Raw genomic sequence first — 25,957 nt, 5'->3', positions numbered from 1 at the left:
ATGCTTTATTGCTGAATGAAAATGAAACTTGAAGGGTAATAATTGGCAAAATGAAATAAAGAAATGATCAAAGTTGACCTTAAATAAAGTGAAAACAGCATAATAGCAAAAAAGATCATTTTGTGAAAAATGCCAGCGCCGGCTCTCGAAACAGCGAGCTTCTGCACCAAGAATTCTCCATGTATTTCAATAGAGGCAAAAGTTCTGCAATAATGAAAAGTTCAAGGATTTGAAGGACCAAAAGTCCCAGCTGGAAAAAACTGAAAGAGCTGAACGTTCCAATAGTTGAATGGTTAAAATAGCTGAAAAATTGTAGAAGAAGTAAAGCGGCAAAAAGAGGCGAAAGATAATGTAATAAGGAAAGAGAAACAGGAAAACAATGGGTTGAATGCTCCCTCCTTCTTATTGGTTATAGCATTCAACCAATAAGGAGGGAGCACAGGTCAAGTCCATCAATACATTTTGTTATACATTGACTGTGGACATGAAATTATTTTAAATGGGAGTACAATTACAACATTGATTTTCATTTGATTTATTAATAAACAAATATGCAACTAACACCAATGCAACACAAAAATGTAACTTTTTGTTGAAATGGAAAAAGTAAGTGATACTGTAATTACATAAAATGTGCTGATCAAAAGACTATCCAAGGAATGTTAAAATATATCTAAAAAACATTTAAAAACAGCCCAGTAGGGCATTGGGCTGTCGCCTAAATCGCGCCGCAGTACCTCAGATCGCATCTGTACCATTGACTTAACATTGAAACTGGCATCATTGCTGGTCTAAGGTTTGCAGGAAACCACATAAATACATCATGACATTAAGAAATAAGGTTGCATATTCCAATAATGCCGTTGTGGTTCCTTCAGATGAAATGTGTACATTATTTGATTTCATGCATCACTGCACTAATCAAAAAAAGTCTGACTTTACAAGTTCCCTCTGTAAAATTATAGCTCAGGCATCAATAATTATCTGTACATATGTATAAACTATGCAGTTAGTGTCTCATAAAATTCTTTCTTCTACTGCAGCCTCTTGCAATGAATCTTTTATGGAGAATCTGTGCTTTCAACAAAAACGAATTTATCAAGACTTATGGTTGAAACATGGTTTAGTTAAGAAGAAACTTTCATTCACTTCATACGACTAAAAAGCAGAATCATGCAAGTATAAGATGATTTGATCCAGTGATTTCCAAAAAGTGAAGATAGAAATTCCGAAACGCAGATTGTCCTTGAATGTGTTGAACGTCAGAGCAGCTAAACGCGGAGCCGCAGCTCTCTAATCAATCGTCCAGTGATTGGATGCCTTTTTTCTGGCTCTGTTTGAGTGTTGTTGTTTTTCTTAAAAAGCTGGCCTTTGGTGGTTTTGTGCTTTCAGTCTTGAATGGATGTTTTTGTCTCGTCGTTCACTGAGTCTTGACTTTCTTTGTGGCAGACTCTCGTCTTCTGGATTTGGGAGCGTAGTGTCTAAGAAGTGAAACAACAGAAGGATGCTGTTCATATTTTTCCATCAAAATCACACTTAAGTTTGGAAGCTGATAGAATCAATAAAGTTGTACTTAAGACATGGGTATTATTGTGAAGGATTTTTTTGCTTGTACACTGTGTGTCAATACCTTCGCTGGTAAAGGTAGAGGAAGAAGAGGACTTCGTCTCTGAAGCAGGAAAGTTGGTGGGAGGAGGAGAAAGATGCGGTGGAGGAGAAGAAGAAGGCGAAAGAACACGCATCTGAAACCAGCGTGTTCAAAGCCTGGAAGCAAACGGATTATAGCTTTTTAAAAAAACAACCTCAACATTGTTCTCAGAGCTGCATTTATACTTGTAATTGTTTAGTGTTGGATTTGCAAACAGAATTTAAATAGCTTCAATCTTTTTCCGCACTCACTCTGTACATCAATGCTGCCCCCTGCAGGTGATTCACGGACTTGAACTGATCCACAAAAAAAGGTTAACAGGTTTACCACTGCACGTGATACATTTCCAGATTTTTCCCGATGTAAGGACTTTGTTCTGCCGTCGGGTTGGTCTCACCTTGTGGTTGATGAAGAGCTGAGGAGCCATGGACAGAAAACCAAACGCATAAACCCCTGAAGACAAACCAAATTAGGATGTAAAATATAACACTTCATTTGAAGGCAGGAGTGAACGTGAGAAGGCTCACCTGTGACAAGACTGTTGATCAACCAGGAATAGTAGCTGTCAACATGACACAAAGTGGGATTAACATCTGACAGGATTAGACTGGTGGGTTTGTGAACACAACTCATTGCCAATTTTGCATAAACAAAGATAAAATCTCCCTTTTTATTAGGCTTAATTCAGTTCTAGCTTGAACTTGAGACCAAAGATGAGAAGAAGAAAAAAGGAAAGAGTTTGAGCTTCGAAGGAGCAGCCGAAAACAAATTAGAGTGAGATTATAATGGAATCTGCTCACTTTCGTTTGCGTAAGTAGACCAGGGAGAAAACGGCTCCGCTGATGCACAGGGGGTACACCAAGTAGGACAAGTATCTGGACGCCTGAAGGGGAAAAGACAAAATCCTAAAATCGGACACAGATTATAACAAAACAAAGCACAGGTGAATGAGACAGATACCTGCACATCGTACTCCACAGTCCTTTGCTCGTCCTCATCCAGCTTTTTTACCTGCAGATGGGAACAGGTTCAGACTTCCTCTGTTCTCATTGAACAGCGGAGAACATGGACGATCTTTTACTCACGTGAAACTCTTTGTTCAGCTGGATCTTAAAGACTTTAAACACTTTCCACACCTGACAAGAAATAGGGAGTCTGAGGTTTTCTCTTGACCTGTGGGGGTGTTTTAAACGGGTGTCAAACATGGACTACCTCCACACATGCTCCCAGTCCGACAGGAAGGAGCACCAGAAGACTGGTCTCCTCCAGCAGATGAAGGAAGATCAGCAACGTGCAGAGACATCGCCACAAAACTGCAATTAGGAGGAACAGCCATTTTTTAAATGGTTTCAAACGGCTCTATATTGCGTACAGATAATAATACCACTCCTTTTAAATACCCACTCTGATGAAAATTGGTTTTTTAACACATTCTAGATGATTTTTCTGAGGATGGAGGACAAATATTAAGAAAATTCTGATTAAAATTGCATTTCTGAGTATTTCATTGCATTTGTGATGTAGAAAATACGCTGGGCGGGCCACAAGCTCCCTGCTGCGCTCCATGCTGATGCACCCACCCGTAGATCCACGTGCGTCTTTGTCCTCCTGGACAAAGTTGGCATCTGGCTCCAAACTGTACGGCTGGAAAGCCCCAACATTGCTCTCCATTTTTCTGGCACCGTTAAAGTTAGCTTGGGGTTCTAAACAGCAGTAAGCTAGCGGGAGAGCGTGTGAACCAAGGCCTGATGGGAAATGAGTGCGGGCTTACTCCCTGCCAACAGTCCTGCCCACAACTCAGAAAGGAATTTCTGATTAACTCCTGGTGCTCTGCAGAAACTATGTCCTAGAAAAACGACACAGTTTTTTTTTTTTTTTGGCTAAAAACTGCATCATTGTAATTAAACTACCGGGGATACTTTTACAGTAAATCAAAAGATGATCGGAGTGGGACTTTATTATCATAATTACCCGACTTCCTGGATATTCCTGCCATGCTCTTCTTTTCCCTCCACGAACAGATGTCGTTTTTAAGTGCGAGAAATTCACAGATGAGCTGCACAAAAACATAAATATACCCTGTTGCTCTCAGACGTGAGTCAATTCCAGCAGGAATGCTTTGACAGTGTGCTCCCACCTGCAGAGCTGTAACCAGGGCAGTCAGCACCAACAGGTAGAGGTTGGATCCAACCAGAGTTTCTTTAATCTCATCGATGTTCTCCTCACTGAAGCCTTTAGGCACACAACGTTTGTAAAAATTCTCATGCACAAAAACCCCACACCCTCAGAAATGACCCATTTCATCCCTCATATTCTCACCAAACTGTCGCAGGGAGTAAACGATGTCGTGTAAATGGATCCAAAAGCGAAATTTCCTCAGAGAGATTCCCTCATAGGAAATTGTGAGGGGGAGCTGCACACTGCTGCTGCCGATCTCCTGTTTGAGCAGGAGAGGCGAGATTACTGAGGCCCCTTAAACAATGGCGTATGTCACACAGAAAAGGACGTCCTACTTTGAGGTCTTTGACTCTGGAGCTCAGCTCATTGACCAGCAGAAGGGGCAGGTAGATCATCTGTCTGCCCTCCTGAAAGCTGCACAGACAGAAGATTGAAGTTGAGCATTTAAGTTCTTCAAATGTACACAAGCAAAGCCTGAAAGGTTTAAAGTTAGCAACACACAAACACATGGAGCAAAATCTCACTTTCCCAGTGAAGTTTATGAAAAAGAAAGCATCTTAAGCAACTTGGTTTAACCTCTCATTTCACAAAAATGCAACCATTTTTTCAATCCTTTTTTTTTTGGACAGTTTCCTAACATCCATTTTTTGAACCTGTTTTATCCCTGACAGGGTCACGGGGTGGCCAGAGCCTGACTCACCTACTGTTGGGTGAAGGCGAAGTACACCCTGGACAGGTGGCCAGTCTGTGGCAGGGCCACAATCATGCACCCAAGCACACACACATTCACACCTTGGGACAATTTAGAGTCAACACTTCAACCAGGAAACACCTTTTTTTTTGGACAGTGAGAGGAAGATGGAGTCCCTGGAGAAAACCCATGCATGGGGAGAACGTGCAAACTCCACAAAAATCAAGTCCCAACTGGGACTTGAACTCGGGCCTTCTTGCAAGAGGCAAGAGCGCCAACCACTGCACCACCATACCCCAAAGATTTGTAATATTTTTAAATAAAATGTTATGCAAAATGCAATATATTTTAATGATAGTGGAATAACTCTGTCCTGGTAACCCTCACATAAAAAAATAATTGAAACTTGGAAATGATCTGTTTCTTCCTTTTCAAGTACCTATCTTTATTTGCAATTAGACAATTACAACACCTGCAAATATTTTCTGTGACGCCAGCAGGACCTTTAATGCTCTCCTGGTTCTGACCTTCACTTACACTCTCATGTAGCGGCGCACATCACTGGGAAGCCCCGCCTTGCTGAAGCTGAAGTCCTCCGACATCATGGTGATTGACAGGAGCGGTGTCCAGTGGGACACAGGTCTAACAGATCCAACCTTTTGGAGGAAAAAAAACAAAAGTCAAATTTGTGCTGCAGGTCTGAATCTTCTACAGAGGAGACTTGTGGATGAAAAGCAGACTTTTGTGACCCCCTCATATTACCTTCTGTGGGTCCTTCTGGTCCTCTTTGTTTGCAGGATTCATGTAGGTGGTGAGCTGAGCAGCATAGTGAACTTCCTTTCTGTCTTCCAAGGGAGAAACTCCCACTTTGTGAAGATACACAACTGCATACAGAGTGCCGTTAGCTCGAGTCTCCTCTGGCAGAGAAACGTTCACCTGTCTGCAAAGGAGCGCACAGAATTCGTGTTTTTGCTTTTCATCGCCACGCATTTGGACTTGTGGCGGTGTGATACGTGTTAAAAACTCGCCGTTCAAATGTGGAGAGAGGATCAAAGGCCTCCACCCTCAAAATGGGATGGAGTTGGCTGTCTTCTGGCACGAGGCAGGTAAAGACACTCAGCTGAGTTCAGTAAGAGAGAAGAATTCAGATCAGAACATAATGCTAATACTGAAACAGAATATCACTAACAGCCTTCTTTTTCTACCAATAATCACTCAAACACGTCATGATCTGAAATCTTCATTTTGTTTTTATAACTCGTGACCTTATTTTTATGCAATTTTCCAGGTTATGTTGCATTGTTTGTTGTGCCATGAATTAAAAATGTTGCTGAAATGCATCTCACAAGATTAGAAACAAATCATTTAGTGAACTTATTAAACCTGCGGACAAAAGCTGATAGATAAACTATTGCAGTTTTATAACTAGTAATGTTATAAAGGATTCTGTATTTGCAAAGTTATAAATAAACAAGAACCTTTACTATTTTAGGGAATCTTGCAGAGCAGAAAAGAATAGAATAGAATAGAATAGAATAGAATAGAATAGAATAGAATAGAATAGAATAGAATAGAATAGAATAGAATAGAATGAAACTATGTATTTTATCTAGGGAAATTCAACTTCAATTCCAGTTCAGCTTACAATAGCCAAGCTAAATCAACTGTTATATTCCTATATTATAAATCATTATTAAAAAATAACCTTAACCCTCAGTTGTTAATCACATCATCAGATTTATGACAGAATATCACCTATAATCCTTGTAACTTTGAGTGGCCTTTTGTCTAGTTTTATCTTTGCTTTGTCTGTGGATTTATACATTTTTATTTTGTCTCTACATGTTTGATCTGTTGCTATGAACCTTAAAACAACTTGTGTCAAGTTTTGTGATTTTTGCAGTATAAAAAGACTAGACATATCACTCAGAAATTGAGTTTGTAAACATTCTTTGGTTCATTGGAGAGTTATTGTAAAATATAACCAAAAAGATGTCAAACAAATAAATACATACAAAGCTGGGGCTGCACTAAAAAGATGAATATCAAACATTGTCACAATGAACAAAAAACTATTTCAGCTGTAAATGATCAAATCAAACTTTGTGATAAAACGCACTTCTGATACTTGTGTGGCTCGAATCGCTTTACAATTTAAAAAAAGAACACAGAAATTAAAAAATAATTTTAATTAAAAAAATAATGAACCTGTTGTTGTGGGAAAAGAAATGTAGGGCTTGGCTCTGCTGTGAGGAAACATCTATTCATACCAGGAGCCAGCCACAGGAAGATCGCCATGATGCCCATCCAGACCAGGACAGCAACGGGTCCATTCCACAACCTGAGGCTGCAATGTTGGACCCCAGCTGTCCCAGACAACAACTACAGCTGGTTGTAAAGTTGTAAATAATGCTCCAAAAGGCTCTGGACTTCTAAGAGCTACTGTAGAGAATTAGGATCAAATATTGTGCAGCATCAGTATTAATATATTTAATGAAAATATTTAGACCAGGGCATTAAAAACATCATGTGTTGCTATGAAGAAATGTCAGCCACGTCTGTGTTCAGAAATCTCGGTCTGTCATGACACACACACAGTGGGTTTGTGGTTCGTTTTTCCCGCCCATCATGTGTGTGTTGCCAAACAAAAACGAGCATCCAAACCGAGCTGGTGTGTACCTGCAGTCGTGGTCTGTTGTGCAGGTAGGAGGCCATGCAGAGCTCCCCTCTGCTTCTGTCGCAGGGTTTGCTGTTGAGGAAGCCGTACAGCAGCCAGGCGGTGTGGAGCGCGTACACCACGAACACCCCCAGCAGCAGCTTCGCGAGCGCGCTCGTCTTTCCGCCGCTGTCCGCCGGTTTCAGATAACATGAGGGGAACATGTTTCCGTCTTGGAATGTGGGCGAGCTCAACACACGAAGAGGCTGGAGTGTTTAGCTTCAGTCACACCATCGGGCTTTCTGGATTCTGCAGCATCCTTCCGGTTTCCAGAATCTGCAGCTGATGCTGGTGGCCAATCTCTGCGCATGCGCTCTAATTACTAAGGTAATCTTTTTTTTTTTTTATTGAACAATTGCAACTTACAAAACAAGAAAATACAACAATTATGCACATATAATGTACAATAGAATTCTGAATACAGAACAAACATGTTGCATTCTTTAAAAAATACTAATTATTAATAATAAACACAAAAGGGAATATAATCCTCAACACACACTTTAGGAAGACACAACTTTATTGTACCTTTATTGTAACTTTTTTTTGTTTTTAATTTATTAAAATTGTATATATTATAATCGAAATTAGAACCTCCTCATTTTTTTTCACAATGCTCTGAAAACAACAGACAACCATGAAAAATAATGATCACAAATACATATTTTACAGTAGTTTTTTGTGTGTATTTTCTCTTGTCTTTTTCTTTCTCTTATTGCACTCTACAACCCTGAAATTAATTCCTTTCTCCTTTTAGATTTCATATCTAAAATATATGAAAAAATAAAGAAAAACACACAATAAATCAAAACAAGGGAAAAAATAGACACTATTGGTTTGAATACCTATACTCAGGGCTTTAAATTTACTTTTTAGTTAACTAGCCAGGTGGCTGGTAACATCTAAAGTCTACCAGCCAAATTAGGTTTCTACTTGCCAAACATTTCTCTATAAAAATAATTTACGTTATTTAAACATTTATTCTTTATAAAGTTTCAGTTGATGATTATTCTCCTGTCAAAAAAAAACACTAATAATAATTGAAACTGTAGTCTAATGCCAAGTTTGTAACAGTAAATCAAATAACACAAATGTAATGTTATTTTAATGAAAGCCATTTCTGATCTCTAATCCTTATTATGAACACCTCTCTAATGCCTCGACTTTTCATCAAGGCCCTAATGTTTATTTCTTGTCATGGTCCTTTATTTAAAACCTGACATTTTTTATACAACTTTTTACAAATAACAAATTTTTTCAATGTCAACTTTTTTCAAAGTTTTTTTTATGTCATGCATAGAAAAAAACATGCATATAGTTGGTCTTTCTCATAAATGATATTCATGGTTGTTTCATAGAATAAAGGTCACGTCTTGTAGGGGTCGCCACAGTGAACCACTTGCCTCCAGCTGAGCCTCTCCTCTGCACTGTCATTTTCTCGCTCGCACCACCAACCATCCTTACATCCTCCTCTAGATCCAGAAACCTTCTTATTGGTCATCCTGTAACTCCAACCTCAGCATCCTTTCACCAACATCATCGCTGTCTCTCCTCTCAACACGTCCAAACATCTCAGTCTGCTTCCCTGCATTTATCTCCAAATCATCCGATGAGCTGTTTCTCTGATCGATGTATGTCCGATGAACAATAACAAGTACATTGCATCTTAGTTGTGACTCGTGACCTTTGTTGGTTAAAGTGATCTTCTAATGCGGAGACGATCTTTGCCGGTCTACTCTTGTGCCGCGGTGCATTGTGGTCCGCTAATGACCCCGGTTAGCTTAAAGCTAGCTAAACGCGAACTCGTTTGTTTTGAGACTAAACTCACCTTCACGTGTTGATTTGGGGACAGCAGCAAAGCAGGAAGTAACCGATTCAAGTTACTAGTTTTATTTACGCCAATGTCACAGAGATTTTTGCGTTTTAAAAGAAAAAAAATACTTAAGTTATAACTTGTATCAAAGTTATTTAGCACGAAGATATAGTTTCGGGGCTTTCTCGATTAAGAGTTTAAGAAGTATTGGCATTAGACGACTTTAACATTTCATGGTATTTCTGTTTTAAATAGATAGCAGTTTCCCTTTAGTTTTTAATCCTTGACTCCTTAGAGGCTACAAGCAGCAGGATGACTCCAGGACTTCCATCCTACAGCACCTCCCCTTTCGTGTGAATGGAGGCTGAATCCTTCATTTTCTCATAATTCAGTCCTTTTCCCATCACCTCCTCCTTACTGTGAACTCCTCCAACCAGAATGGCACTCTGCATGGAGGCTGTCCTGCACAGGTTACACTCATTTGGTTGCTTTAAATCCTCAGGGATGCCATTTGACACGTTCAAATGTTCAAAGCATCTTTTCAGTCTTCTCTGCTCGTCTCCTTCAAGACTAAAAGGAAGTCCAGCTCTCATTTTCAGGAGTGTTCATACAGAGATCTGCCCGCTGAAGTGGACAGGATTTAGGTCTGGAGGTAGGAAAGTTAGTTTGTTAAGTGGGAGATTTAATAGTTTGGGCCCAAATTCACTGTGGGGTCAAGCCCACTATGCATCAAGTTTTCTGCCCTTGAGACCTCAGTCTGCAGCGTTGGCAGAAGATAACCTGAGAGGAGACACAGCCTGGCCTGGTAGGTTTAGAAAAAACATAGAAAGCACTTCATTTGTATGTTTCAGACTATTCTCTTTTAAATGTAACTATTTATTTTTCTTCCACAGTCTCTTTTGTTCGCAGAAGAGTGACAGACGCTCACCACTCTAGTGTCTCTCCAACTTTTATTGTGGTAAGATGATCAAGATGCTGTTGTGGTTTGGATGGCTGTACTTATGAAGTTATGGTAGAAACAAGTTCAATGTTTACATTCCATTTACCATAGAGGCACACAATGTTTTAACAATAGTCTGACAGTCAACTTGGGGAAATATGATCCCTTTCCTTCTATTTCAAACACACAATAAAATGGTTAATAACATGTTAGTGTGAAAAAGTGCTTAAAATAGGTAGAAGAAAAATCGTATTAATTACCACCACCAATCTTATTATATTTTATGCATACATTTTTACACATTAAACATAATTGTTCACATAAAGACAAAAGAATTAAAGAAATAAGAACCAAAACCATCAAAATACTAAAACATTGTCACAAAGTCATGATTGTCATACACTGCTCCATTAGGCTTCTCATTTTCTAATTTATGCATTTTCAAAATTTAAAGTTTATCATTTCTTTTATTGTGTCCTATTATTACATTTTCTCATTCGACGCCTCTAAATAACTAATAAGTATTATTTGATAAATTAATATTAAAAATCATGTTACTCTTTTTTCTGTTTGATTGTTAGAATAAAAAGCTTTTAGTTGGACATTTGTTAATAAAAAAAAACTCAATGCAAATGACAGTCAGCATAATTTTCAAGTCACTAACCATTAGCTTTATATTAAATGCTGATGAACAAACCTAAAGGAAAATATATATTTTTCAAAAACTAAAAACCTTCAAAGTCACTGTTCCACATTATTACACACCAGTGACGTGCGGTGAGGTTAATGGCTGGTGAGGCACTGACGTCATCAGTCAGATTTACAAACATATGAACCATACTGAGTAACTTATTCACCATTTAATTGACAACAGTTAACGTGTTTTGTTTAAAATATCATTTCAACGTGTTTTTTTTTTTCATATGCAAACTGCAGCATAGAAAAAAGCACAAATGTTATTATCGTCTTACCTTTACTTGTAAATAAAGTCCATACGCCGCTCCTTCTGAAGAAAGTGACTTGCCGCTTGCTATCACTTCTTCTAGTATTTTTTAGCGTCATAATCTCAGGGCTCACTGGCGCCCCCTAACATGAGGCACAAGAATGTCTGGCCTCACCCAGCGGCTTTTTCGCCGGCGTTTAGCGCTCAGCACAAGAAACACGTCTCTCACATACAGTTATTTATAAAAACAAACACTGTACATCATATACATCTCCTAAATTATGTAAACTCAGCTCATATAGTACAAGTGATTGAACCGACATATAGAGAGACAGCAGTACCGTCTGACTGCATAGGTATTGCGCAATCCAAAGTGAGGCTCAGCGGGCTGGTGCCTCCCCGCACGTCACTTAGTATCTGAACGGCAAATGCGGAAATTCAGCGATTTTGAAAAGAAAAAAACCCCCAAAATGGTAAATTTAAATGGAAAATGACTGCAAGGCACAAATTACTTAACAAATTAATTAAATATAATCATTGAATTTATTTTTTCTCTTTTCATCCCATAATGACAGGTGAGGCACAGCCTCACCTGCCTCTCCTGACTGCACGTCACTGTTACACACAGAGTTCCACAACATTTGATAGATTCTAAAGAACTGAAAATGGTTATTTGTTGAATTTGCTGCATTAGGAGAACATATTTACTGAAATCAAAAGCTATTCCAAACCCAAACATCTTCATAGATCACGTATCATTTTAATATAGGGCTCTATTTTGCAGCAGCTTCACAATTCTTGCATCCATTGAAGGTGTGAGTTTTTGGAGAGTTTCTGCTTCAATTTAGATATTTTACTTCAGGAGGCTACAAAAGGTTCTCAATGGGGTCGAGGTCAGGGGAGGATGGGGGCCACACCATCAGTTTCTCCTCCTCTGCTTACAGCAGCTAATGATGCTATGAGCTGTATTCCTTGTAGCATGTCATGGTGCATTGTCACGCATGAAGAGGATTTTGTTACTGAAAGCTTGGTTCTTCTTTTTGCACCACAGAAGAAAATGTTCAGTCAGAAACTCCACATGCTTTTCCAAAAGGTCATTTTCACACCTTTAGGGACCCTAAAGGGGCCGGCCAGCTCTCTCTGCATGACTCTGGCCCAAAACATGACTCAGGTACTTCCTTGCTGACGTTGCAGCCTCGTTGGGAGATGGTGGCCATAACTCACCAACTCAGAAATCCTTTTTCTTTCCCATATTGCTTGAAAAAGTTCATCTGCTTAACGATGTGAAACGTCCTTCTTTGGTAGTTTTTCCTTTAATCAAACTCAACTGGCAGAATAATGATCACAGGTGTCTGAGATTAATGTCATGTGATCCAAAACATCCTGAGACACAAAATCATTTATGAGTTTCAATGAAAGCCAAACAATTTCATCTTTTTCACACTTAAATACAATTTGCACAATAATTTGGAAAATACTGTATTTATGGAATTAAGAGACATTTAAGGAGCGTTTTTTTTTAGGATTTGTTGGGTTTAAAAGATTTTGCAAATAAAGAAGCAATAAAAAAGGCTTAAAGTTGATAATTATAATGTTAGTTATCAGTTGTTGTTTTTTATTTAACAGATGAAGTTTGACCAAGATGGGAATGTTGCATCATTTGGTAAGTGTCTGATGGAAACTTCCTTTAGACTTTTGTTTTGTCTGATTTAAAAAGTTAATATTATTATTACGTTTATTTGTTTTTGTTTTTTTTATCAGCTTTTGCATTTTACAAATTTTAGATATTTTTTCTCATTAATTTAATCAAACATGACTAATACATATAATAATATTAATAATGGCTGCTTCTCTCTTTTATTTTATAACAAACACATTAGCCACCAGCGTGTCAGGAAATTCTTTTTCTAGGTTTTATGTATCAAAATATTACTGAACCACAAGTTTTTTGGTGTTTTTTTTTTTTAGAAACTTGAAAAGCATCATTTCTGCTTATGTCAGGCTCTCTTGAAACAAGTTGTTTTATTTTATTCATTTAGAACAGCAACCTTTTGAGGAAAAAACCACAAAGGATTTTGAACGAGGACGTTAAACTTTAGTTCCCGGTACAGAATAAGTCCAGCCCTAAAGAGAAGTTGGCATAAATAGTTTTTTTTTTTTTGTTATCTGTGTATCATAAATTAAAAAGGAAAGATTTTTTTTTAAATTGACAAAAAATGTCAAAGCCTCCATCAAAAGAAATGAAGAAAAGCAAAATGAAAATTTGCAGGAATTAACAAAACAAAAGCCCAAAGCTGCAGTAACATTTTGCACGTCTAAAAAGGGATAAGAAGCTGTTTTACATTTTGCATCAAAGCAAAACGTCAGGAATACTGTTCCTTTTCATGGCTTTGATGTACAAATCCTTTTAATATCTATTAGAAATCCAACTCATTACCCAAACTGTTGAGCTGGGAAAGATGATTAAAGTCTCCTTTGTTTTACAGACTTTTGTGGGAGCCTTTGTGTGAATACTTAAACCTGACTCACATATGTTCTTCTTCAAAGCAAATCCTAACATGGCTTAAAGACAAAGTTTTTAAGTCTCTCTGCCAAACTTTAACCGTTGTCAGATTTATTCGATGCTGATTCTAAGAAGTCTTTGCAAAACTAAAAGCCTGAAAACCTCCTTGAATTTAGACGGTTTGGATTTGACACTAATTTAGCATTTTGATGTTTATGTGGGTTAAACAACGGGGTGCAAGGTCTAACTTAGGCTTTTAATAACTCAAAAAATAATATTTGTTATATTAGATGTAGTTTTTTATTTTTTTAAGAGCCAATAAAAGTTATGGAACGCTATTAGTTTAGTTTCTTTAGTTTCAGTGGTAAATGCTGCATAATTATATCGCGCTTTACTACCTTCATAAAAGGCCCAAAGCGCTTTACAGTCCAGTTCCCCCATAAATGCACACTTTCACACTCTGCTGCCAAGCACTGGTGTCAACCTGTAACCACCAGGAGCAACAAGGGGTTTAGTGCCTTGCTCCAGGACACTTTGACACATGGGCAGTGGAGGCTGGAACCAAACCTGCGATCTTCACCTCATAGGTCGACCACTCTACCTCTACACCACGGCCACATCTTTCCACCGTGAAAGATTGAAATAAAAAATATGCTTTTTGTCAGTAAACTTACCGTAAATAAATTGAATAAAAAAAATTACAAAGTGGTAACAATGCAGGTTTGAATTTAAAGCCAGGAATAAGTAAAACACACAGTCCTCCTGAGGTTTGTTTGTTTATCTTTTCCAGAAAAGAAAAAGACAGAACTCTGCCAGGAATTGGGTCTTCAGGCAAGAGACCTTCGCTTCCAGCACAGCACCTGCCTTTTTGCCAGAAACAACTGTATTATCCTACGGATGGCGGTACGCCCCCTTGGCCTTTTTCCCATTCTGACATTCATGTTCCAGTTTCTCCTGTCCAAAGCCTGTTGTCCTGCACACATTCTAAATGCAGTTTGCACAGCTCTATTCCACAGTCAGTTTGAAACATGGCTTTGTTTTTATAAGATTCTAAAACCCGGAAAGCTCCAAGAATGCATTGCAATGGTTCTTTGGTGGTAATTCTTATATTTAAATTACAACTAGTATGTATGAATCAGACCAGTGCAACTCAGTGCATAAACACAGGTAGAGATTTTGGCCTTTCTAGCCGAACTGTCAGTCGTCGTTCCACCAGGAGGCTGAGGATGGAGCAGAGGAGTGAGCTCATTTCACCGACATTCTCAGGTTCTCCTGGGTTATCAGCCTTGGTTTCCAACATGGTCAAAGTGAGGTAGCCTGTCACGCTGCAAAAAAGACACAATGATTGAAAACACGGAAAAATTAGTTTTTGAACGAATAACATAGATTTTCCCGAATTTAGATAGAAGTTCGATTCCTGGCCGCCTCTTTCTGACTTTGTGCAAACGCTCGATTTGTTAGTTTTGAAGGATAACCACTTACAGTCCACACATTTTAGCTATTTCATACAATGCGTTCCAAATGATTATGGAAAATGAATTTAAGGGGTGAAAAAAAATTGCAATTCTAAATTCACCGATGATTTTGTGAACGTGACGGCGTGGCCCTCCTCCTCCCCCGACCTCAAGGTCTCAATGGAGAACTTTTGGAGCAAAATATGTCTGAGGGTGGGAGGCAGCTGACATCCATACAGCAGCTCTGGGAGGATATTCTGACATCCTGGAAAGACCCCGCCCATCACCCCCCCCCCCCCCCACCACCACCAAAAAAAAACAAAAAAAAAACCTTTCAAGTTCATCGGATGCAAAAATTGTGAAAATTGGGGTCCTATGTTCAAATCGAATTTGACCTATTAAGATGTTTTTAATTGGAATAACTTTTGATTTTAGTAAATATGACCTCCCAATGAAACATGATTCTAATGAGACATGAAAATTTTACTGCCATTTGCATTATTTAGAAAATGTCATCAGCAGAATAGTTTGGAAGACGCTGTATGTTTTTTTTAAAGCATTTACCGGTTGTCTTTGCATCCGGCTCTAATGAGCGATGCCCTCACAGGTCGGGCCTCTGAATGGGGGGTTACATTCACATGTTCCACACTGACACAACCCTTTTCCACTGCAGATATCCTGGTTTTCTCCCATGCAGGAAGTCATTTCAGAGCTGCAGCTGCAGTCGTCACCGAGCCAGTTGACCTCACATTGGCACTGTCCACACACGCATTTCCCATGCCCGCCGCAAATTCTGTTTGACAAGAAGCGCAGCGTCTTATGAACATGTCACCCTGATAATGGGGCACTCGTCCTCATCCACATCACTGTACCTGCCATTGTGATACGGACAGTTAAAGTTGTCGCATTCGCAGAACCTTCCGCTGTATCTTTCTTTGGGATTTTCCCGCCTGTTGCACTCACAGTAGCCACTGATGCAGGTGCCTCTGCCGCTGCACACTGGGGCATCTGCGGCTGAGCGGCACAAAGCTTCTTCTGAGAAATCAGGGTCTTCCTGCATGTTACAGACCTCTCCGGAATAAGAGTCATAGCAGTGGCACCGGCCACATATCAATGCTCCTGCATTGCTGCAGAAACGGCTGTTTTCTTCAGGATTTTCGGTGCAACTGCAGGTACCTAAGGAAAGCAGGTTTTTTTTTTAAGTCTGTCTTTAAAAAAAGGCAAAATTAGTATATTATTTTTTATTTCAATTCCAGATTTTGGAGACATTAATTTGGCTTTTGTTGGCTTACACAGCAAAGAAATCTCCAGTTTTACGCTCAATGAAGAGCCTCGAGGTGTAATGAGGACAGACCACGGCCCAGTCCTGTTGTGCGGTGAAATACCACACTGAGCAGCTTCCACATGCACCTGTGAGGACAAGATGAGCTGCTGCCATGATTTAAATGGGAACTCTGCAATCTACAGGGTTGTTCTGACCTGCACCAGCCTGGGGTTTCCTTTGGCTGCGCTGTTGAGTGTGATGTTGACTCCATCTGGAACATCGCTGATGTCCAGAGTGAGATCTGTTGGCTGATCTGTTGGCATGAAGATGTTGAGAGGAAAGGACTGAGGCACTCCTGGTCTTAGCTGGATGGAAAATTCCTGAGGCTGCAGGAACAGTGGCGTGGAATCTGCTGAGTCTTTCCTGCAGGCATTGACACATCACAAGCAAGAAAAGAAGAATGAATCAGAATTTTTAGGTCACTTTTCATAGCAGGCAACACAATGTGTTGAAAAATAAAGAAAAAACAGTCCAAACTTTTACCCCTCAAACCCTTCAGCTTAACATAAAGATAAAAATAAGGCTGGGTATAGAAAAGTGAGTCAGTGAAGTGGAAACAAATGATCCTGCTCGTCTGGAGGCATCTGCCAGCCTGGAAACCTGAAACAGAATCCAGATTCAACCACTGAGAGGCCTTCTGCAGAGCTGCCTGCCTTTCCCACTGATGAAACATTAGAAATACACAAAAGAAATTCTCTCTCTCTCTCTCTCTCTCTCTCTCTCTCTCTCTCTATATATATATATATATACATACATACATACACACATACATATATACATACATGCATACATATATACATACATACATACATATATACATACATGCATACATATATACATACATACATACATACATACATACATACATACATACATACATACATACATACATACATACATACATACATACATACATACATACATACATACATACATACATACATACATACATACTTACATACATACATACATATAAACATTTTCAGAATCAGAATCTTTTATTATCATTCTGCAGAGCACAATGAAATATTTTAACAAATATTTAACAAATACCTAAAGTTAAGTTAAGGTAAATGGGAAAAAAAATCCCAATCTAAAATGTAGAATTTGAATCGACAAAACATGCCTTTTCTTTGGCATGCTGTATAATAATAAAATGAATCAAATAAGCGATAAACATACTAGTGAAAAGCTAAGTTTACGTTCTCTATGTCCCTCAAGTCTACCAGTAGCCCGTTATGCAAACGTGAGCTTTAAGGTTAAAAAGATGCTGGAATTTTCTGTTGAAACGCTTTAGAAAGATAAAGCTGGTGGACCTCAGGGTCCAGGAGGAAATTTGAAACCTTATTTAATTTATTTAGGAATCTTTAAAACAACTCCCTCACCTGCTTTCATTCTTAGCGACCTGCATGCTGCTTTGAGGGTTATAAATGTGTCTTTCAGGGCAGCCTCCTTTCCGGAGTGTCTCCAAGGTATGGCAGTTGAACCAAAAATTTGGGGCCAGGCACCAAGCGCACTGCGGGTCGGCCTGGATGCACTCCTCACAGCTGGACGCGCTTGAGACGCACATTTTCGGTTTGGCCCTCACGCCCGTTCCAGCTGCTCTCTGGCACAACAGAAGCAGCAGTGGGAGAAGGCAGAGCAGCTTCACCGCCGTCATCCTGCAAATCACAGCAAAGCCTTTGATCATCATGGATGAGGAGAGGAAGGGTGGCAAACTCAGAGATCAGCAGGGATTTTCATTAGGAAGACAGACTAGCTTCGTTTAGTCTAGTTGTCTGAAGCTTTAACTGTCCAGTTAGATTGTTACTACTTCTTTTGGTTTTGAGATGACACAAAGGACTCACCTGGACTTTAGAGCTACGATGTTTCCGAATCTCCCCTGTAGAGTGCGTCTGATGTCAAACAGGTCTGTGTCTGGAGGCTGCTGGGCTTGGGTCTGCTGAACTGGATCCTGATTGGTCTGCTTTTGGTCTCCTCCTTTCTGACAAGCACAAGTGTGCTTGTCAGATGTTTCACGGTTTCATTGATCGGGTCTGTCACTGTAAACATTGACAGTTCAGGGTCTGTTGTAGCGATAGGAACCCTCCAAACATATATGTTTGCAACGAAGCACACACGTGATTTGATGCACCGAACATTCCGACTATTTGTCGTGTCTGGGAGATCTTAAACAACTGAAGTGGTTTTGTCGTTTTTTCCCCTAAGCAGCCTTTCTTTCTGTTGTGTTTCTTCACAGTCTTTGAAAGCCATCCTAACCCCACAGTCCCTGATGGTGTTGGATTTTCGTGGCCAGGGGCTGGAGCGCTGGTTGATCATGGAGCTGGCCCCCCAGCTGGCATCACTAACACACACACTGCCATTTGAGTTCAGAGCTCTGGAGGCCATGTTGCAGCACAAGGTCAGACAGATAAGAGGGTGAAAAAAAAGTGTTGTTGTTTTTTCTGTGCATGTTTGCTGAATGTGTGAAGGTTCGTTCAATTTCTTCATCTTGTCAATAGGTCAACACTTTACATAGCCGGCTCAATGATGTGGAACCAGTTATATTGGATATCTTGGAGTCCCTCGTGGATCCTAAACTCCTTTCTGCTGACAGAAGTAAACTGCATATATTGCTGCAAAACAGCAAGAGGTAAATGAAATGCCACGTCTTTATGCGTTTGAGAAATATATTCCAGTGTCTGTTTGCCTAAATCTGTGTCTCTGTTGGAACCTGCAGCTTATCAGAGTTGGAAACTGAAATCAAAGTGTTTAAGGACTCGTTGCTGAAGATCTTGGATGAAGATGAGATCATTGAAGAGCTTTGTCTCACAAAGTGGACAGATCCAAGGGTTTTGTATGTGAATTCTGCCCTCAAACACACATATGTAACCTTTATCCCCTTGATGCAATTATTGCATCAAACCACTTCTGCTGCCAACTCGCCTTAATTTAGCATCTACCTAAAAGCAAAAACACAAGTAAAGCACATAGCTGGAAATAAATTCAGGTGTCAAAGGGTTAAGAGAGTATGAAAAGCTTTTTCGTCCGCTGCAGTTGCTGCATGAGATAAAGACAAGATGCTGCTACCATACTCTTATAGAAAATGTTTTTTAATGGACTTTCAAGCTTTGCTTTTGCTTTTCTAACTGACCCTTTTAGGTCATTGAATATGTAAGATTTCCTAAAATCGTTCAACTGAAATGACGTTCCTTCTTTAACCCCTTTGATGCAAATACTGTGTGTATCTGATCACCTGTTCTCCAAACTTACCTTAATTTAGCTTTTATTTGAAAGCCAGAACTTAAGTAAAATGTTTATTTTCACAGCTGGAAATAAATTCAGGCATCAATTTGAAACAAACCAAGCAGATCAATTTTTATGATTAAATGTGAAGCACAGACTCTTTAAGATGGTAACTTTTTCCTATGATTAAGATGCATTACCCAGTTGGTTTATATACATATGGTTTATTTTTGCACTAAACATGATCTATATTTTTTTTGTAACGTAAAGAAAAAGATGGTACTCAACACACCTGTGGGTTTTTGTATTACTCTGACAGATGTTGCCTCTGCGTGTGTGTTGTAGTGAAGAAAGCAGTCTGGGTATTGACCACGCGGAGGAGATGGAACTTTTGCTGGAGAATTTCTTCATGCAGGTACATGGGGTGTGATACATGAACTGTTACCCCACCACAAAGATATATTAATGATTATCAACCCCTTTTTCCCCTTATGATCATTGTTTGGATGTATCTGCATCTATTCTTAATTTAGTAACATTCATTTATACTGGAAAATGTTACTAAAAATTCTTAAGTATGTCAACTTTTGGACAACGTTCTTGATAGATTAATTTCAAGCATTATAGTCAAAGCAATGAAGAATTCACACAGATTTATCAAACTCATCACAGAAATGATGAAATGCATGGATTAAAAAAAACAAAAGACACACTTAAATCCCATTTGCTTAATTAAACATAGTGATCATCATCTAAAGTCAAGTGGAGCTTGATTTATTGATTGAAAAGGAGTGGGAAGAAGCGAGTTATTATAATCCCACCCGTACTTAGTTCATTTTATAGTTTTACATGGTTTTTGTAATCCAGTTCTGATCAGATAGATTCTTTTGATTAACAAAATCCAGTGACTAGTAATGATTGATTATCTTGAGAAAACATTCAGTCATGATTCAGTAAACAGTAACGGTTAACCGATATGTAAAATCATTGATTATCATTGGAGCATATTATCACAGTAAACCAGTAATTATTGCTACACATTGCAGACCAAGTAAAGAAAATCAATAGCTTATTGATAGTAATTCAAACCTTTCAGTAATCATTATTACACATTACAATGTAAAACTCATTGGTTGTAATTAAAAGAGCTTTGATTATTTCACCACAATCAAGTTCACACATGTATGTGGAATTATTCAAACACCTGTTGATCCTTAATCCTCTGATCTTTATATCATGAAATCAGAGTTTCTTTATACATTTTCTTGAATATTTGGATATTTGAACAACATTCATTTCTTAACCCGTTCCAGAGTTTAGTGCCACACACCGACACACAGAAACTTTCCTTTGTGGTTCTTGAAGTTCCTACATCAGGGGTCGGGAACCTATGGCTCGCGAGCCATATATGGCTCTTTTGATGGTCACATGTGGCTCGCAGACACATTTTTAATTTTTTCTTTTTCATTAGACCAGTCCTTCTCGGGCGCGATGCGATGCCAGAGGCGCACAGTAGTAGCGGTGCTTGGAGAGAAGGATCTGCGCCAGCATTATCACTTTACTATTATCTATTATTTCACAGAGTTTATACCAGCCGGAAACCTGTGAATTGCCGTGCCTAAAACTGCGCGCCCCCGTCTCTGAGAAAGAGCGCGCAGATGCGGGGACGGGATGTGAGAGGGAGAAAGCAGAGGGTGAGGGTGGAGTTGTGGGCTCGGTCAGTAAGGTGAACCGCGCAGGGATTGTAAAAACGTAAAACCCGCTGCCCGTCACTCACTGCAGCGTGTGAGTGTGTGTTTGTCTCCCCGTCTGCATGTGAGCAGTCTTTGTCACATCTACAGAACATTCAGACCTAAGATCACGTTTAAAGTCTCAACGCCTGCGTGAAGCAGAAACTCACCACGTATCAACCAGACTAGACCATCAGCAAAACCAACATGAGAAATACTCATCATTTATTAGCAACAGCATAACAATGTTATTAAAAATAATCCACAGACTTATTGTACTTTAAAAGTGTTGAAATTATATCAAATGCAAACATTCACTTGAATATTTAGTTTTAAACATATTGTCGCGGACTGAGTTTAACTTGGCTGTTGGGCCGCGTTAAAAGTTCTGGAGTTCCTTGAATGCATCAAGCAGAGATCTGATTGGCTCTTAGTTCTGTCGCTCAGCCTGTTGTTAGGTAGTTTGGACCAATGGGGTTCAGCTATGGGCCGAATAAGGGAAATGGGAGGGCTGGAGCGGGAGGGGGGAATATGAAGTTGGGAGAAGTGCTCTCGTCTCGGCGGGAGAGATTCAGGAGCTGTTGAATTAATTTACGGCATTTGTTACAGCCTGCAGTAACCAGAATAAATAACCTTAAAAGAGGTTAAGTCTCAGTGTGGGAAAAGGACACTACATTATTGTATGGCTCTTTCGAAATTACATTTAAAAATATGTGGCGTTTATGGCTCTCTTGGCCAAAAAGGTTCCCGACCCCTGTCCTACATCCTCTCAGTTTGTAGCCGCCTTCATCTTCTAAGAAATGTTTCTGGATATTTCATGGCAATGATTTCCCACTAGCTCTGTATAGAAGTTGTGTGGTGTAAAAAATCAACAAGGTCATAAAGTTTTAAAAGTCTGGATTGATCAAATAAACTGTTTGTACAATCAAGATAGCTTTATGTACAATTCTGACGGCTCATTTTTTGAAGTAAAAAGAGAGGATGTAGTGAGCTCTTATAATCTCCCAAATACCTTTATAGTATTCTAGAAAATAAACATAAGGCGGTGATACAAATGTAAGGATAAATTAAAGCCCACTTGAACATGAGTGTATCCTAGTTTCATAAAGGTGATTGGCTTAAAAAACTCATGCGGGACAATCGTTCTACTAAAAGCAGAGCGGCTGAGATGTGTCACTCCACCTTCTGTAGGTTTGACTAAAGGTCAGCAAGCCGTGTTAATACAGTGAGTGTTGTGGCTCCTGCAGGCCGAGGAGCTGGGGAATAAAGCCCGAGAGCTGAAAGGACTGATAGACGACTCGGAGAGCGTCATTTTCATCAACCTGGACAGGTTTGGACTTTAATGCTACAAATGAAGATAATAAATGTGTCTGATAAAAGCAATGTAACCATCAAACACTAAAACATTAGATTTAAAGGTAGGTAGTCTCGTTTCTTGCATAAACATTTTAGTTAAAGATCTTAACATTAATTTAAAAAAAACACCTCATGACTCAAAGGTCATCTTTGGCTACTACAACCTAAAGTGTTTGTTTTTAGCTTTACACAATTGTGTATGAATTTATTTATTAATTCTTGGCGTCCTCTTTATTGAGGCTCTGCAGCTTTTGTTTTTGCTCAGCCCTCCACCCACAGAATTTCAGAGAAACTGGGACATGAATCTGGCCTCTGGGACTTTAAGTCACGTCGTTTCACTTCTTTGAGGTCTGCATGCACTTGTTTATGCACAGGAGTTTCATCACGCTACTGAAGATATGTGAAGTTCACACTAGCAGTGGTGGATGTGAAATGCAACCCAAGAGCCGAGCTTTGAGGAAGAGCCATTTGGGTTCAGTTATCTGATCCAAAGTCTGTTCTTTTCGGTTAAGTTTTTGTTGATCCATGACCTTTTTTCAGTGTTGTGTCACAATAATGTTACAACCAATGAGGTGACAGGAGTTTTTTTTTTAATTCAACATTTTAAATATATATATATTTTTATTATAAATAAACATTTTATTTGAATAATTGTATTTCGATCAGATTACAAGCTGTTATTTCTGTACATTTCAAACTGGTTTCAAATGCTGTCTCTTCATTTCTAGCCATCGGAACATAATGATGCGCCTAAACCTGCAGCTGACCATGGGTTCCTTCTCCTTGACTCTGTTTGGCCTCATCGGCGTGGCCTTTGGAATGAATCTGACCACAGCGTTTGAGGATGTGAGACGTTTTGCTGCTGCTGAATAATTGCACACATGGCTGAAAATGTCAACACCCTTACAATTGTTAGAAAAGTTCACTGTTTGCTTTAAGAAAAAGCTGTTCCAGTTGCAGATGTTTCGCTATTCTATTTTTGTTTTCACTGATAAAGCAAAAAAATCAAGAAGTTAAGTCAAGCTTCACAAAAATTCACACACAACTGGACAAAATGATCAGCACTTTGTTAAAATCGTAACGAATAATTGCTTGTCAATCATGTGATGCTCCTGTAATTTGTATTTAGACACACCTGTGGCAGGTGACAGGCGTAGGCTATATATAGTAAGCATACCTGCAACCAGTAAAATGGAGAAACATACAACTCAACCATTGTGTTGTGTAACTCTTGAGCATGAACAACAGAAGTATGAAAATGTGTCTGGGGGGTTTGAGAGAAGAAAATGTGAGAAAAACATGAACAATCTGGTAAAAAAGTGAGAATGGAGTTTGCCAAAACCTATGTGGCAAAACCACAACCCTTCAGGGAGGATGTGCTGTGGACACGTCTGACAAAAGTAGAGGTTTTTGATAAAGAACACAGTGAAAGAAATGAAGTGAGGTCAAATATGGTGGAGGTTGAAAGATGCTTCAGTGTTGCTGCATCTGGCTCTGGATGCTTGAGTTTATATACATGGTCTTATGAAACCTGATGACAATGTGTCAATGCTGCCTCACCACTAGAGGTCATGGGTCTTCCAGCAGGACAATAACCTAAAATTAACTTGGAAGCATTCTCAAAGATGGTTACAAACGAAACGCTGGGGAGTTCTGAAATGGCAGCAAAGAGTCCAGAAGAGTCTGAATCTGGAGAACTCCAAACAGCATTTGGAAGCAGGTCTCCTTCATGTCTGACTGACCTACAGCCTTTTGACAAAGGAGACCAACATTCCAGTAGATGTAAAAAAACAAAACTCATTTATGGCTACAGGAAATGATTGTTTTCATGTATCTTCTTCCCAGGTGGTGCTACCAAATAAGTGTGTCTGTGTTGTTTCAGTGCAAACCAAAACAATGAACAAGTATATAGCAAACCATTTTTGGGAGAAGTGTTGCAATTTCTGACTGAATTATAGGAGTGTCTACATGTTCGGCCATGACTGCATATCATAACTGCAGTTAAAAATGCCTTTTCATCCATGTTTGCATTTGTTTACACCAGGACCCGCGTGCATTTTGGCTGGTGACAGGCTTCATGTTCTTGGGCAGCGGGTTGATATGGAGGCGACTTCTGTCGTTTCTGGGACGCCATCTGGAGCCTTCGGTTCCCCCTCTGGTAAACCTAAACATCTGCTATGCCTGTCTAAAAGAAATCTGGAGTAGGCTTATTAATTAATACCTACAGTAAATGGTATGTCCAAATAAACATCAACAACACAGATAACTGGGAGTTCTGTAGTGATGCAGTCATTTCATATGCACTGTAAATGGAAAAAGAAACAGGTCATCAAATCATTGTTTTATTTTGCCAGTGCTATGAATGTTTAAAGGCTTTTTTTCTGTTTAACAGATTCCTCCAGTTTGGAAGAGAAATTTGAAACCTTCAGACATGAAACCTGGAGTCAGATGACTCCTCTGTAAAATGCCAAAGACTGCACATTGTAGGAAAGAAAGGACTTTAAATGAGCTTGTTCCCTGTTCCTCTTGTGCTCTTCGCCTCTTATCTTTACACACCAGGTTGTTTCAGGCTCACAAGAGGAACCAAACCCGTCCAACAACCACTGTATTGGGATTTATTTCATGTTAACATAATTGCTTTTACACCATTAGGATAATGATTACAATTTTGAATTGTTGTTGAAATGCGGACGTTATAAGAGAGAAATACTGTTTGTTCTCTCTGTTGTTTTCAGTTCTAGGAATAAGAGCTGGAGAGGAAATATTTAAGAACCCTCTGGATGTGTGTTTGGTGTCTTCTGCTTTTCTGCATTTACAAGTGCAGCATGCTGCTTTGGAAAACAACTGTTAATTACATGGTCTATATAAATTATTATTAATCTATGTGGTTTAAAACACATCTTTCTTGTTTTTTGAGTACAATCCTTCCTGAGTCCTTGCATCCACTGTCTCAAAGGACAACTGCTTCTTGTAGCAGTTAAGGAAGCCTGGAAATAATAACAATAGTAAAGGTGTTTAAAACAAGAAACATAGATTTGTTTAACACAGCTGTTATGGTTACATCAAATTTCTGGAAGAGCTCGTGTTTCGTGTCCTTTCAAACTGCTTTTTTGAATTTCCGTTACTTTGTCAGAATTTCTTTGATCATGTATTGCAGTTGATAACTTTTAACTGTGGATTTTGAATATATTTGTAATTTAATTTAGAAAAAAATAAAGGCATTTATTTTGTGCAATCGAAAAAAATTGTTTTTTTTTATCTTTTTTCTGTTGCTATTGTTTTTTATCACCAGAGGGAGACTTATCTGCATAAAAAAACTCTATCAAGTCATCCACAGTGACAAAACAAAATTAGAAAATTGTGTTTAATGTCATTGATTTATTTGCACCAATCCCAGATTTTCATAATTAAAATCCAGAAAAAGTCACTTTAAAAG

The 25,957-nt window shown here is 39.0% G+C and overlaps 2 protein-coding genes across 2 annotated transcripts; one reads left to right on the top strand and one right to left on the bottom strand.

The window, feature by feature from the left end:
• Positions 1-519: 519 nt before the first annotated feature.
• On the bottom strand, positions 520-7,551 carry clptm1l (CLPTM1 like). Its single transcript, XM_004077746.4, has 17 exons — positions 7,197-7,551; positions 5,546-5,637; positions 5,280-5,457; positions 5,055-5,173; positions 4,162-4,240; positions 3,968-4,085; positions 3,786-3,880; positions 3,620-3,704; positions 2,861-2,961; positions 2,734-2,784; positions 2,609-2,659; positions 2,449-2,531; positions 2,176-2,210; positions 2,046-2,101; positions 1,900-1,944; positions 1,631-1,764; positions 520-1,481 (listed from the first exon to the last, which is right to left on the bottom strand). Exons 1-17 carry the CDS (start codon positions 7,395-7,397, stop codon positions 1,421-1,423), a joined length of 1,584 nt encoding a protein of 527 aa, XP_004077794.1. The 5' UTR covers positions 7,398-7,551; the 3' UTR covers positions 520-1,420.
• A 971-nt stretch (positions 7,552-8,522) lies between these two features.
• Positions 8,523-25,766, top strand: mrs2 (MRS2, magnesium transporter). The gene is made up of 12 exons (XM_011484968.3): positions 8,523-9,851; positions 9,940-10,004; positions 12,556-12,592; positions 14,223-14,335; positions 18,450-18,611; positions 18,712-18,842; positions 18,930-19,046; positions 19,781-19,850; positions 22,413-22,495; positions 23,250-23,367; positions 24,566-24,679; positions 24,914-25,766. Exons 1-12 carry the CDS (start codon positions 9,485-9,487, stop codon positions 24,971-24,973), a joined length of 1,437 nt encoding a protein of 478 aa, XP_011483270.1. The 5' UTR covers positions 8,523-9,484; the 3' UTR covers positions 24,974-25,766.
• The last annotated feature ends 191 nt before the right edge of the window (positions 25,767-25,957 follow it).

The sequence above is a fragment of the Oryzias latipes genome, chromosome 16 (genome assembly GCF_002234675.1).
Source record: "Oryzias latipes chromosome 16, ASM223467v1".
Taxonomy (NCBI): Eukaryota; Metazoa; Chordata; class Actinopteri; order Beloniformes; family Adrianichthyidae; genus Oryzias; species Oryzias latipes.
This window is presented reverse-complemented; position numbering and strand designations above follow the sequence as displayed.

Excerpts from the sequence above, each read along its gene's own strand:
- clptm1l (XM_004077746.4), bottom strand. The coding sequence starts at position 7,397 with ATGTTCCCCTCATGTTATCTGAAACCGGCGGACAGCGGCGGAAAGACG. Across the intron at positions 5,638-7,196 it reads ACAACAGACCACGACTGCAG|CTGAGTGTCTTTACCTGCCT; the intron begins GTACACACCAGC and ends TACTGAACTCAG. Across the intron at positions 1,765-1,899 it reads GGGCAGCATTGATGTACAGA|GCTTTGAACACGCTGGTTTC; the intron begins GTGAGTGCGGAA and ends GTTTGCTTCCAG.
- mrs2 (XM_011484968.3), top strand. The coding sequence starts at position 9,485 with ATGGCACTCTGCATGGAGGCTGTCCTGCACAGGTTACACTCATTTGGT. Across the intron at positions 9,852-9,939 it reads AGGAGACACAGCCTGGCCTG|TCTCTTTTGTTCGCAGAAGA; the intron begins GTAGGTTTAGAA and ends TTTCTTCCACAG. Across the intron at positions 19,851-22,412 it reads TGGAGAATTTCTTCATGCAG|GCCGAGGAGCTGGGGAATAA; the intron begins GTACATGGGGTG and ends TGGCTCCTGCAG.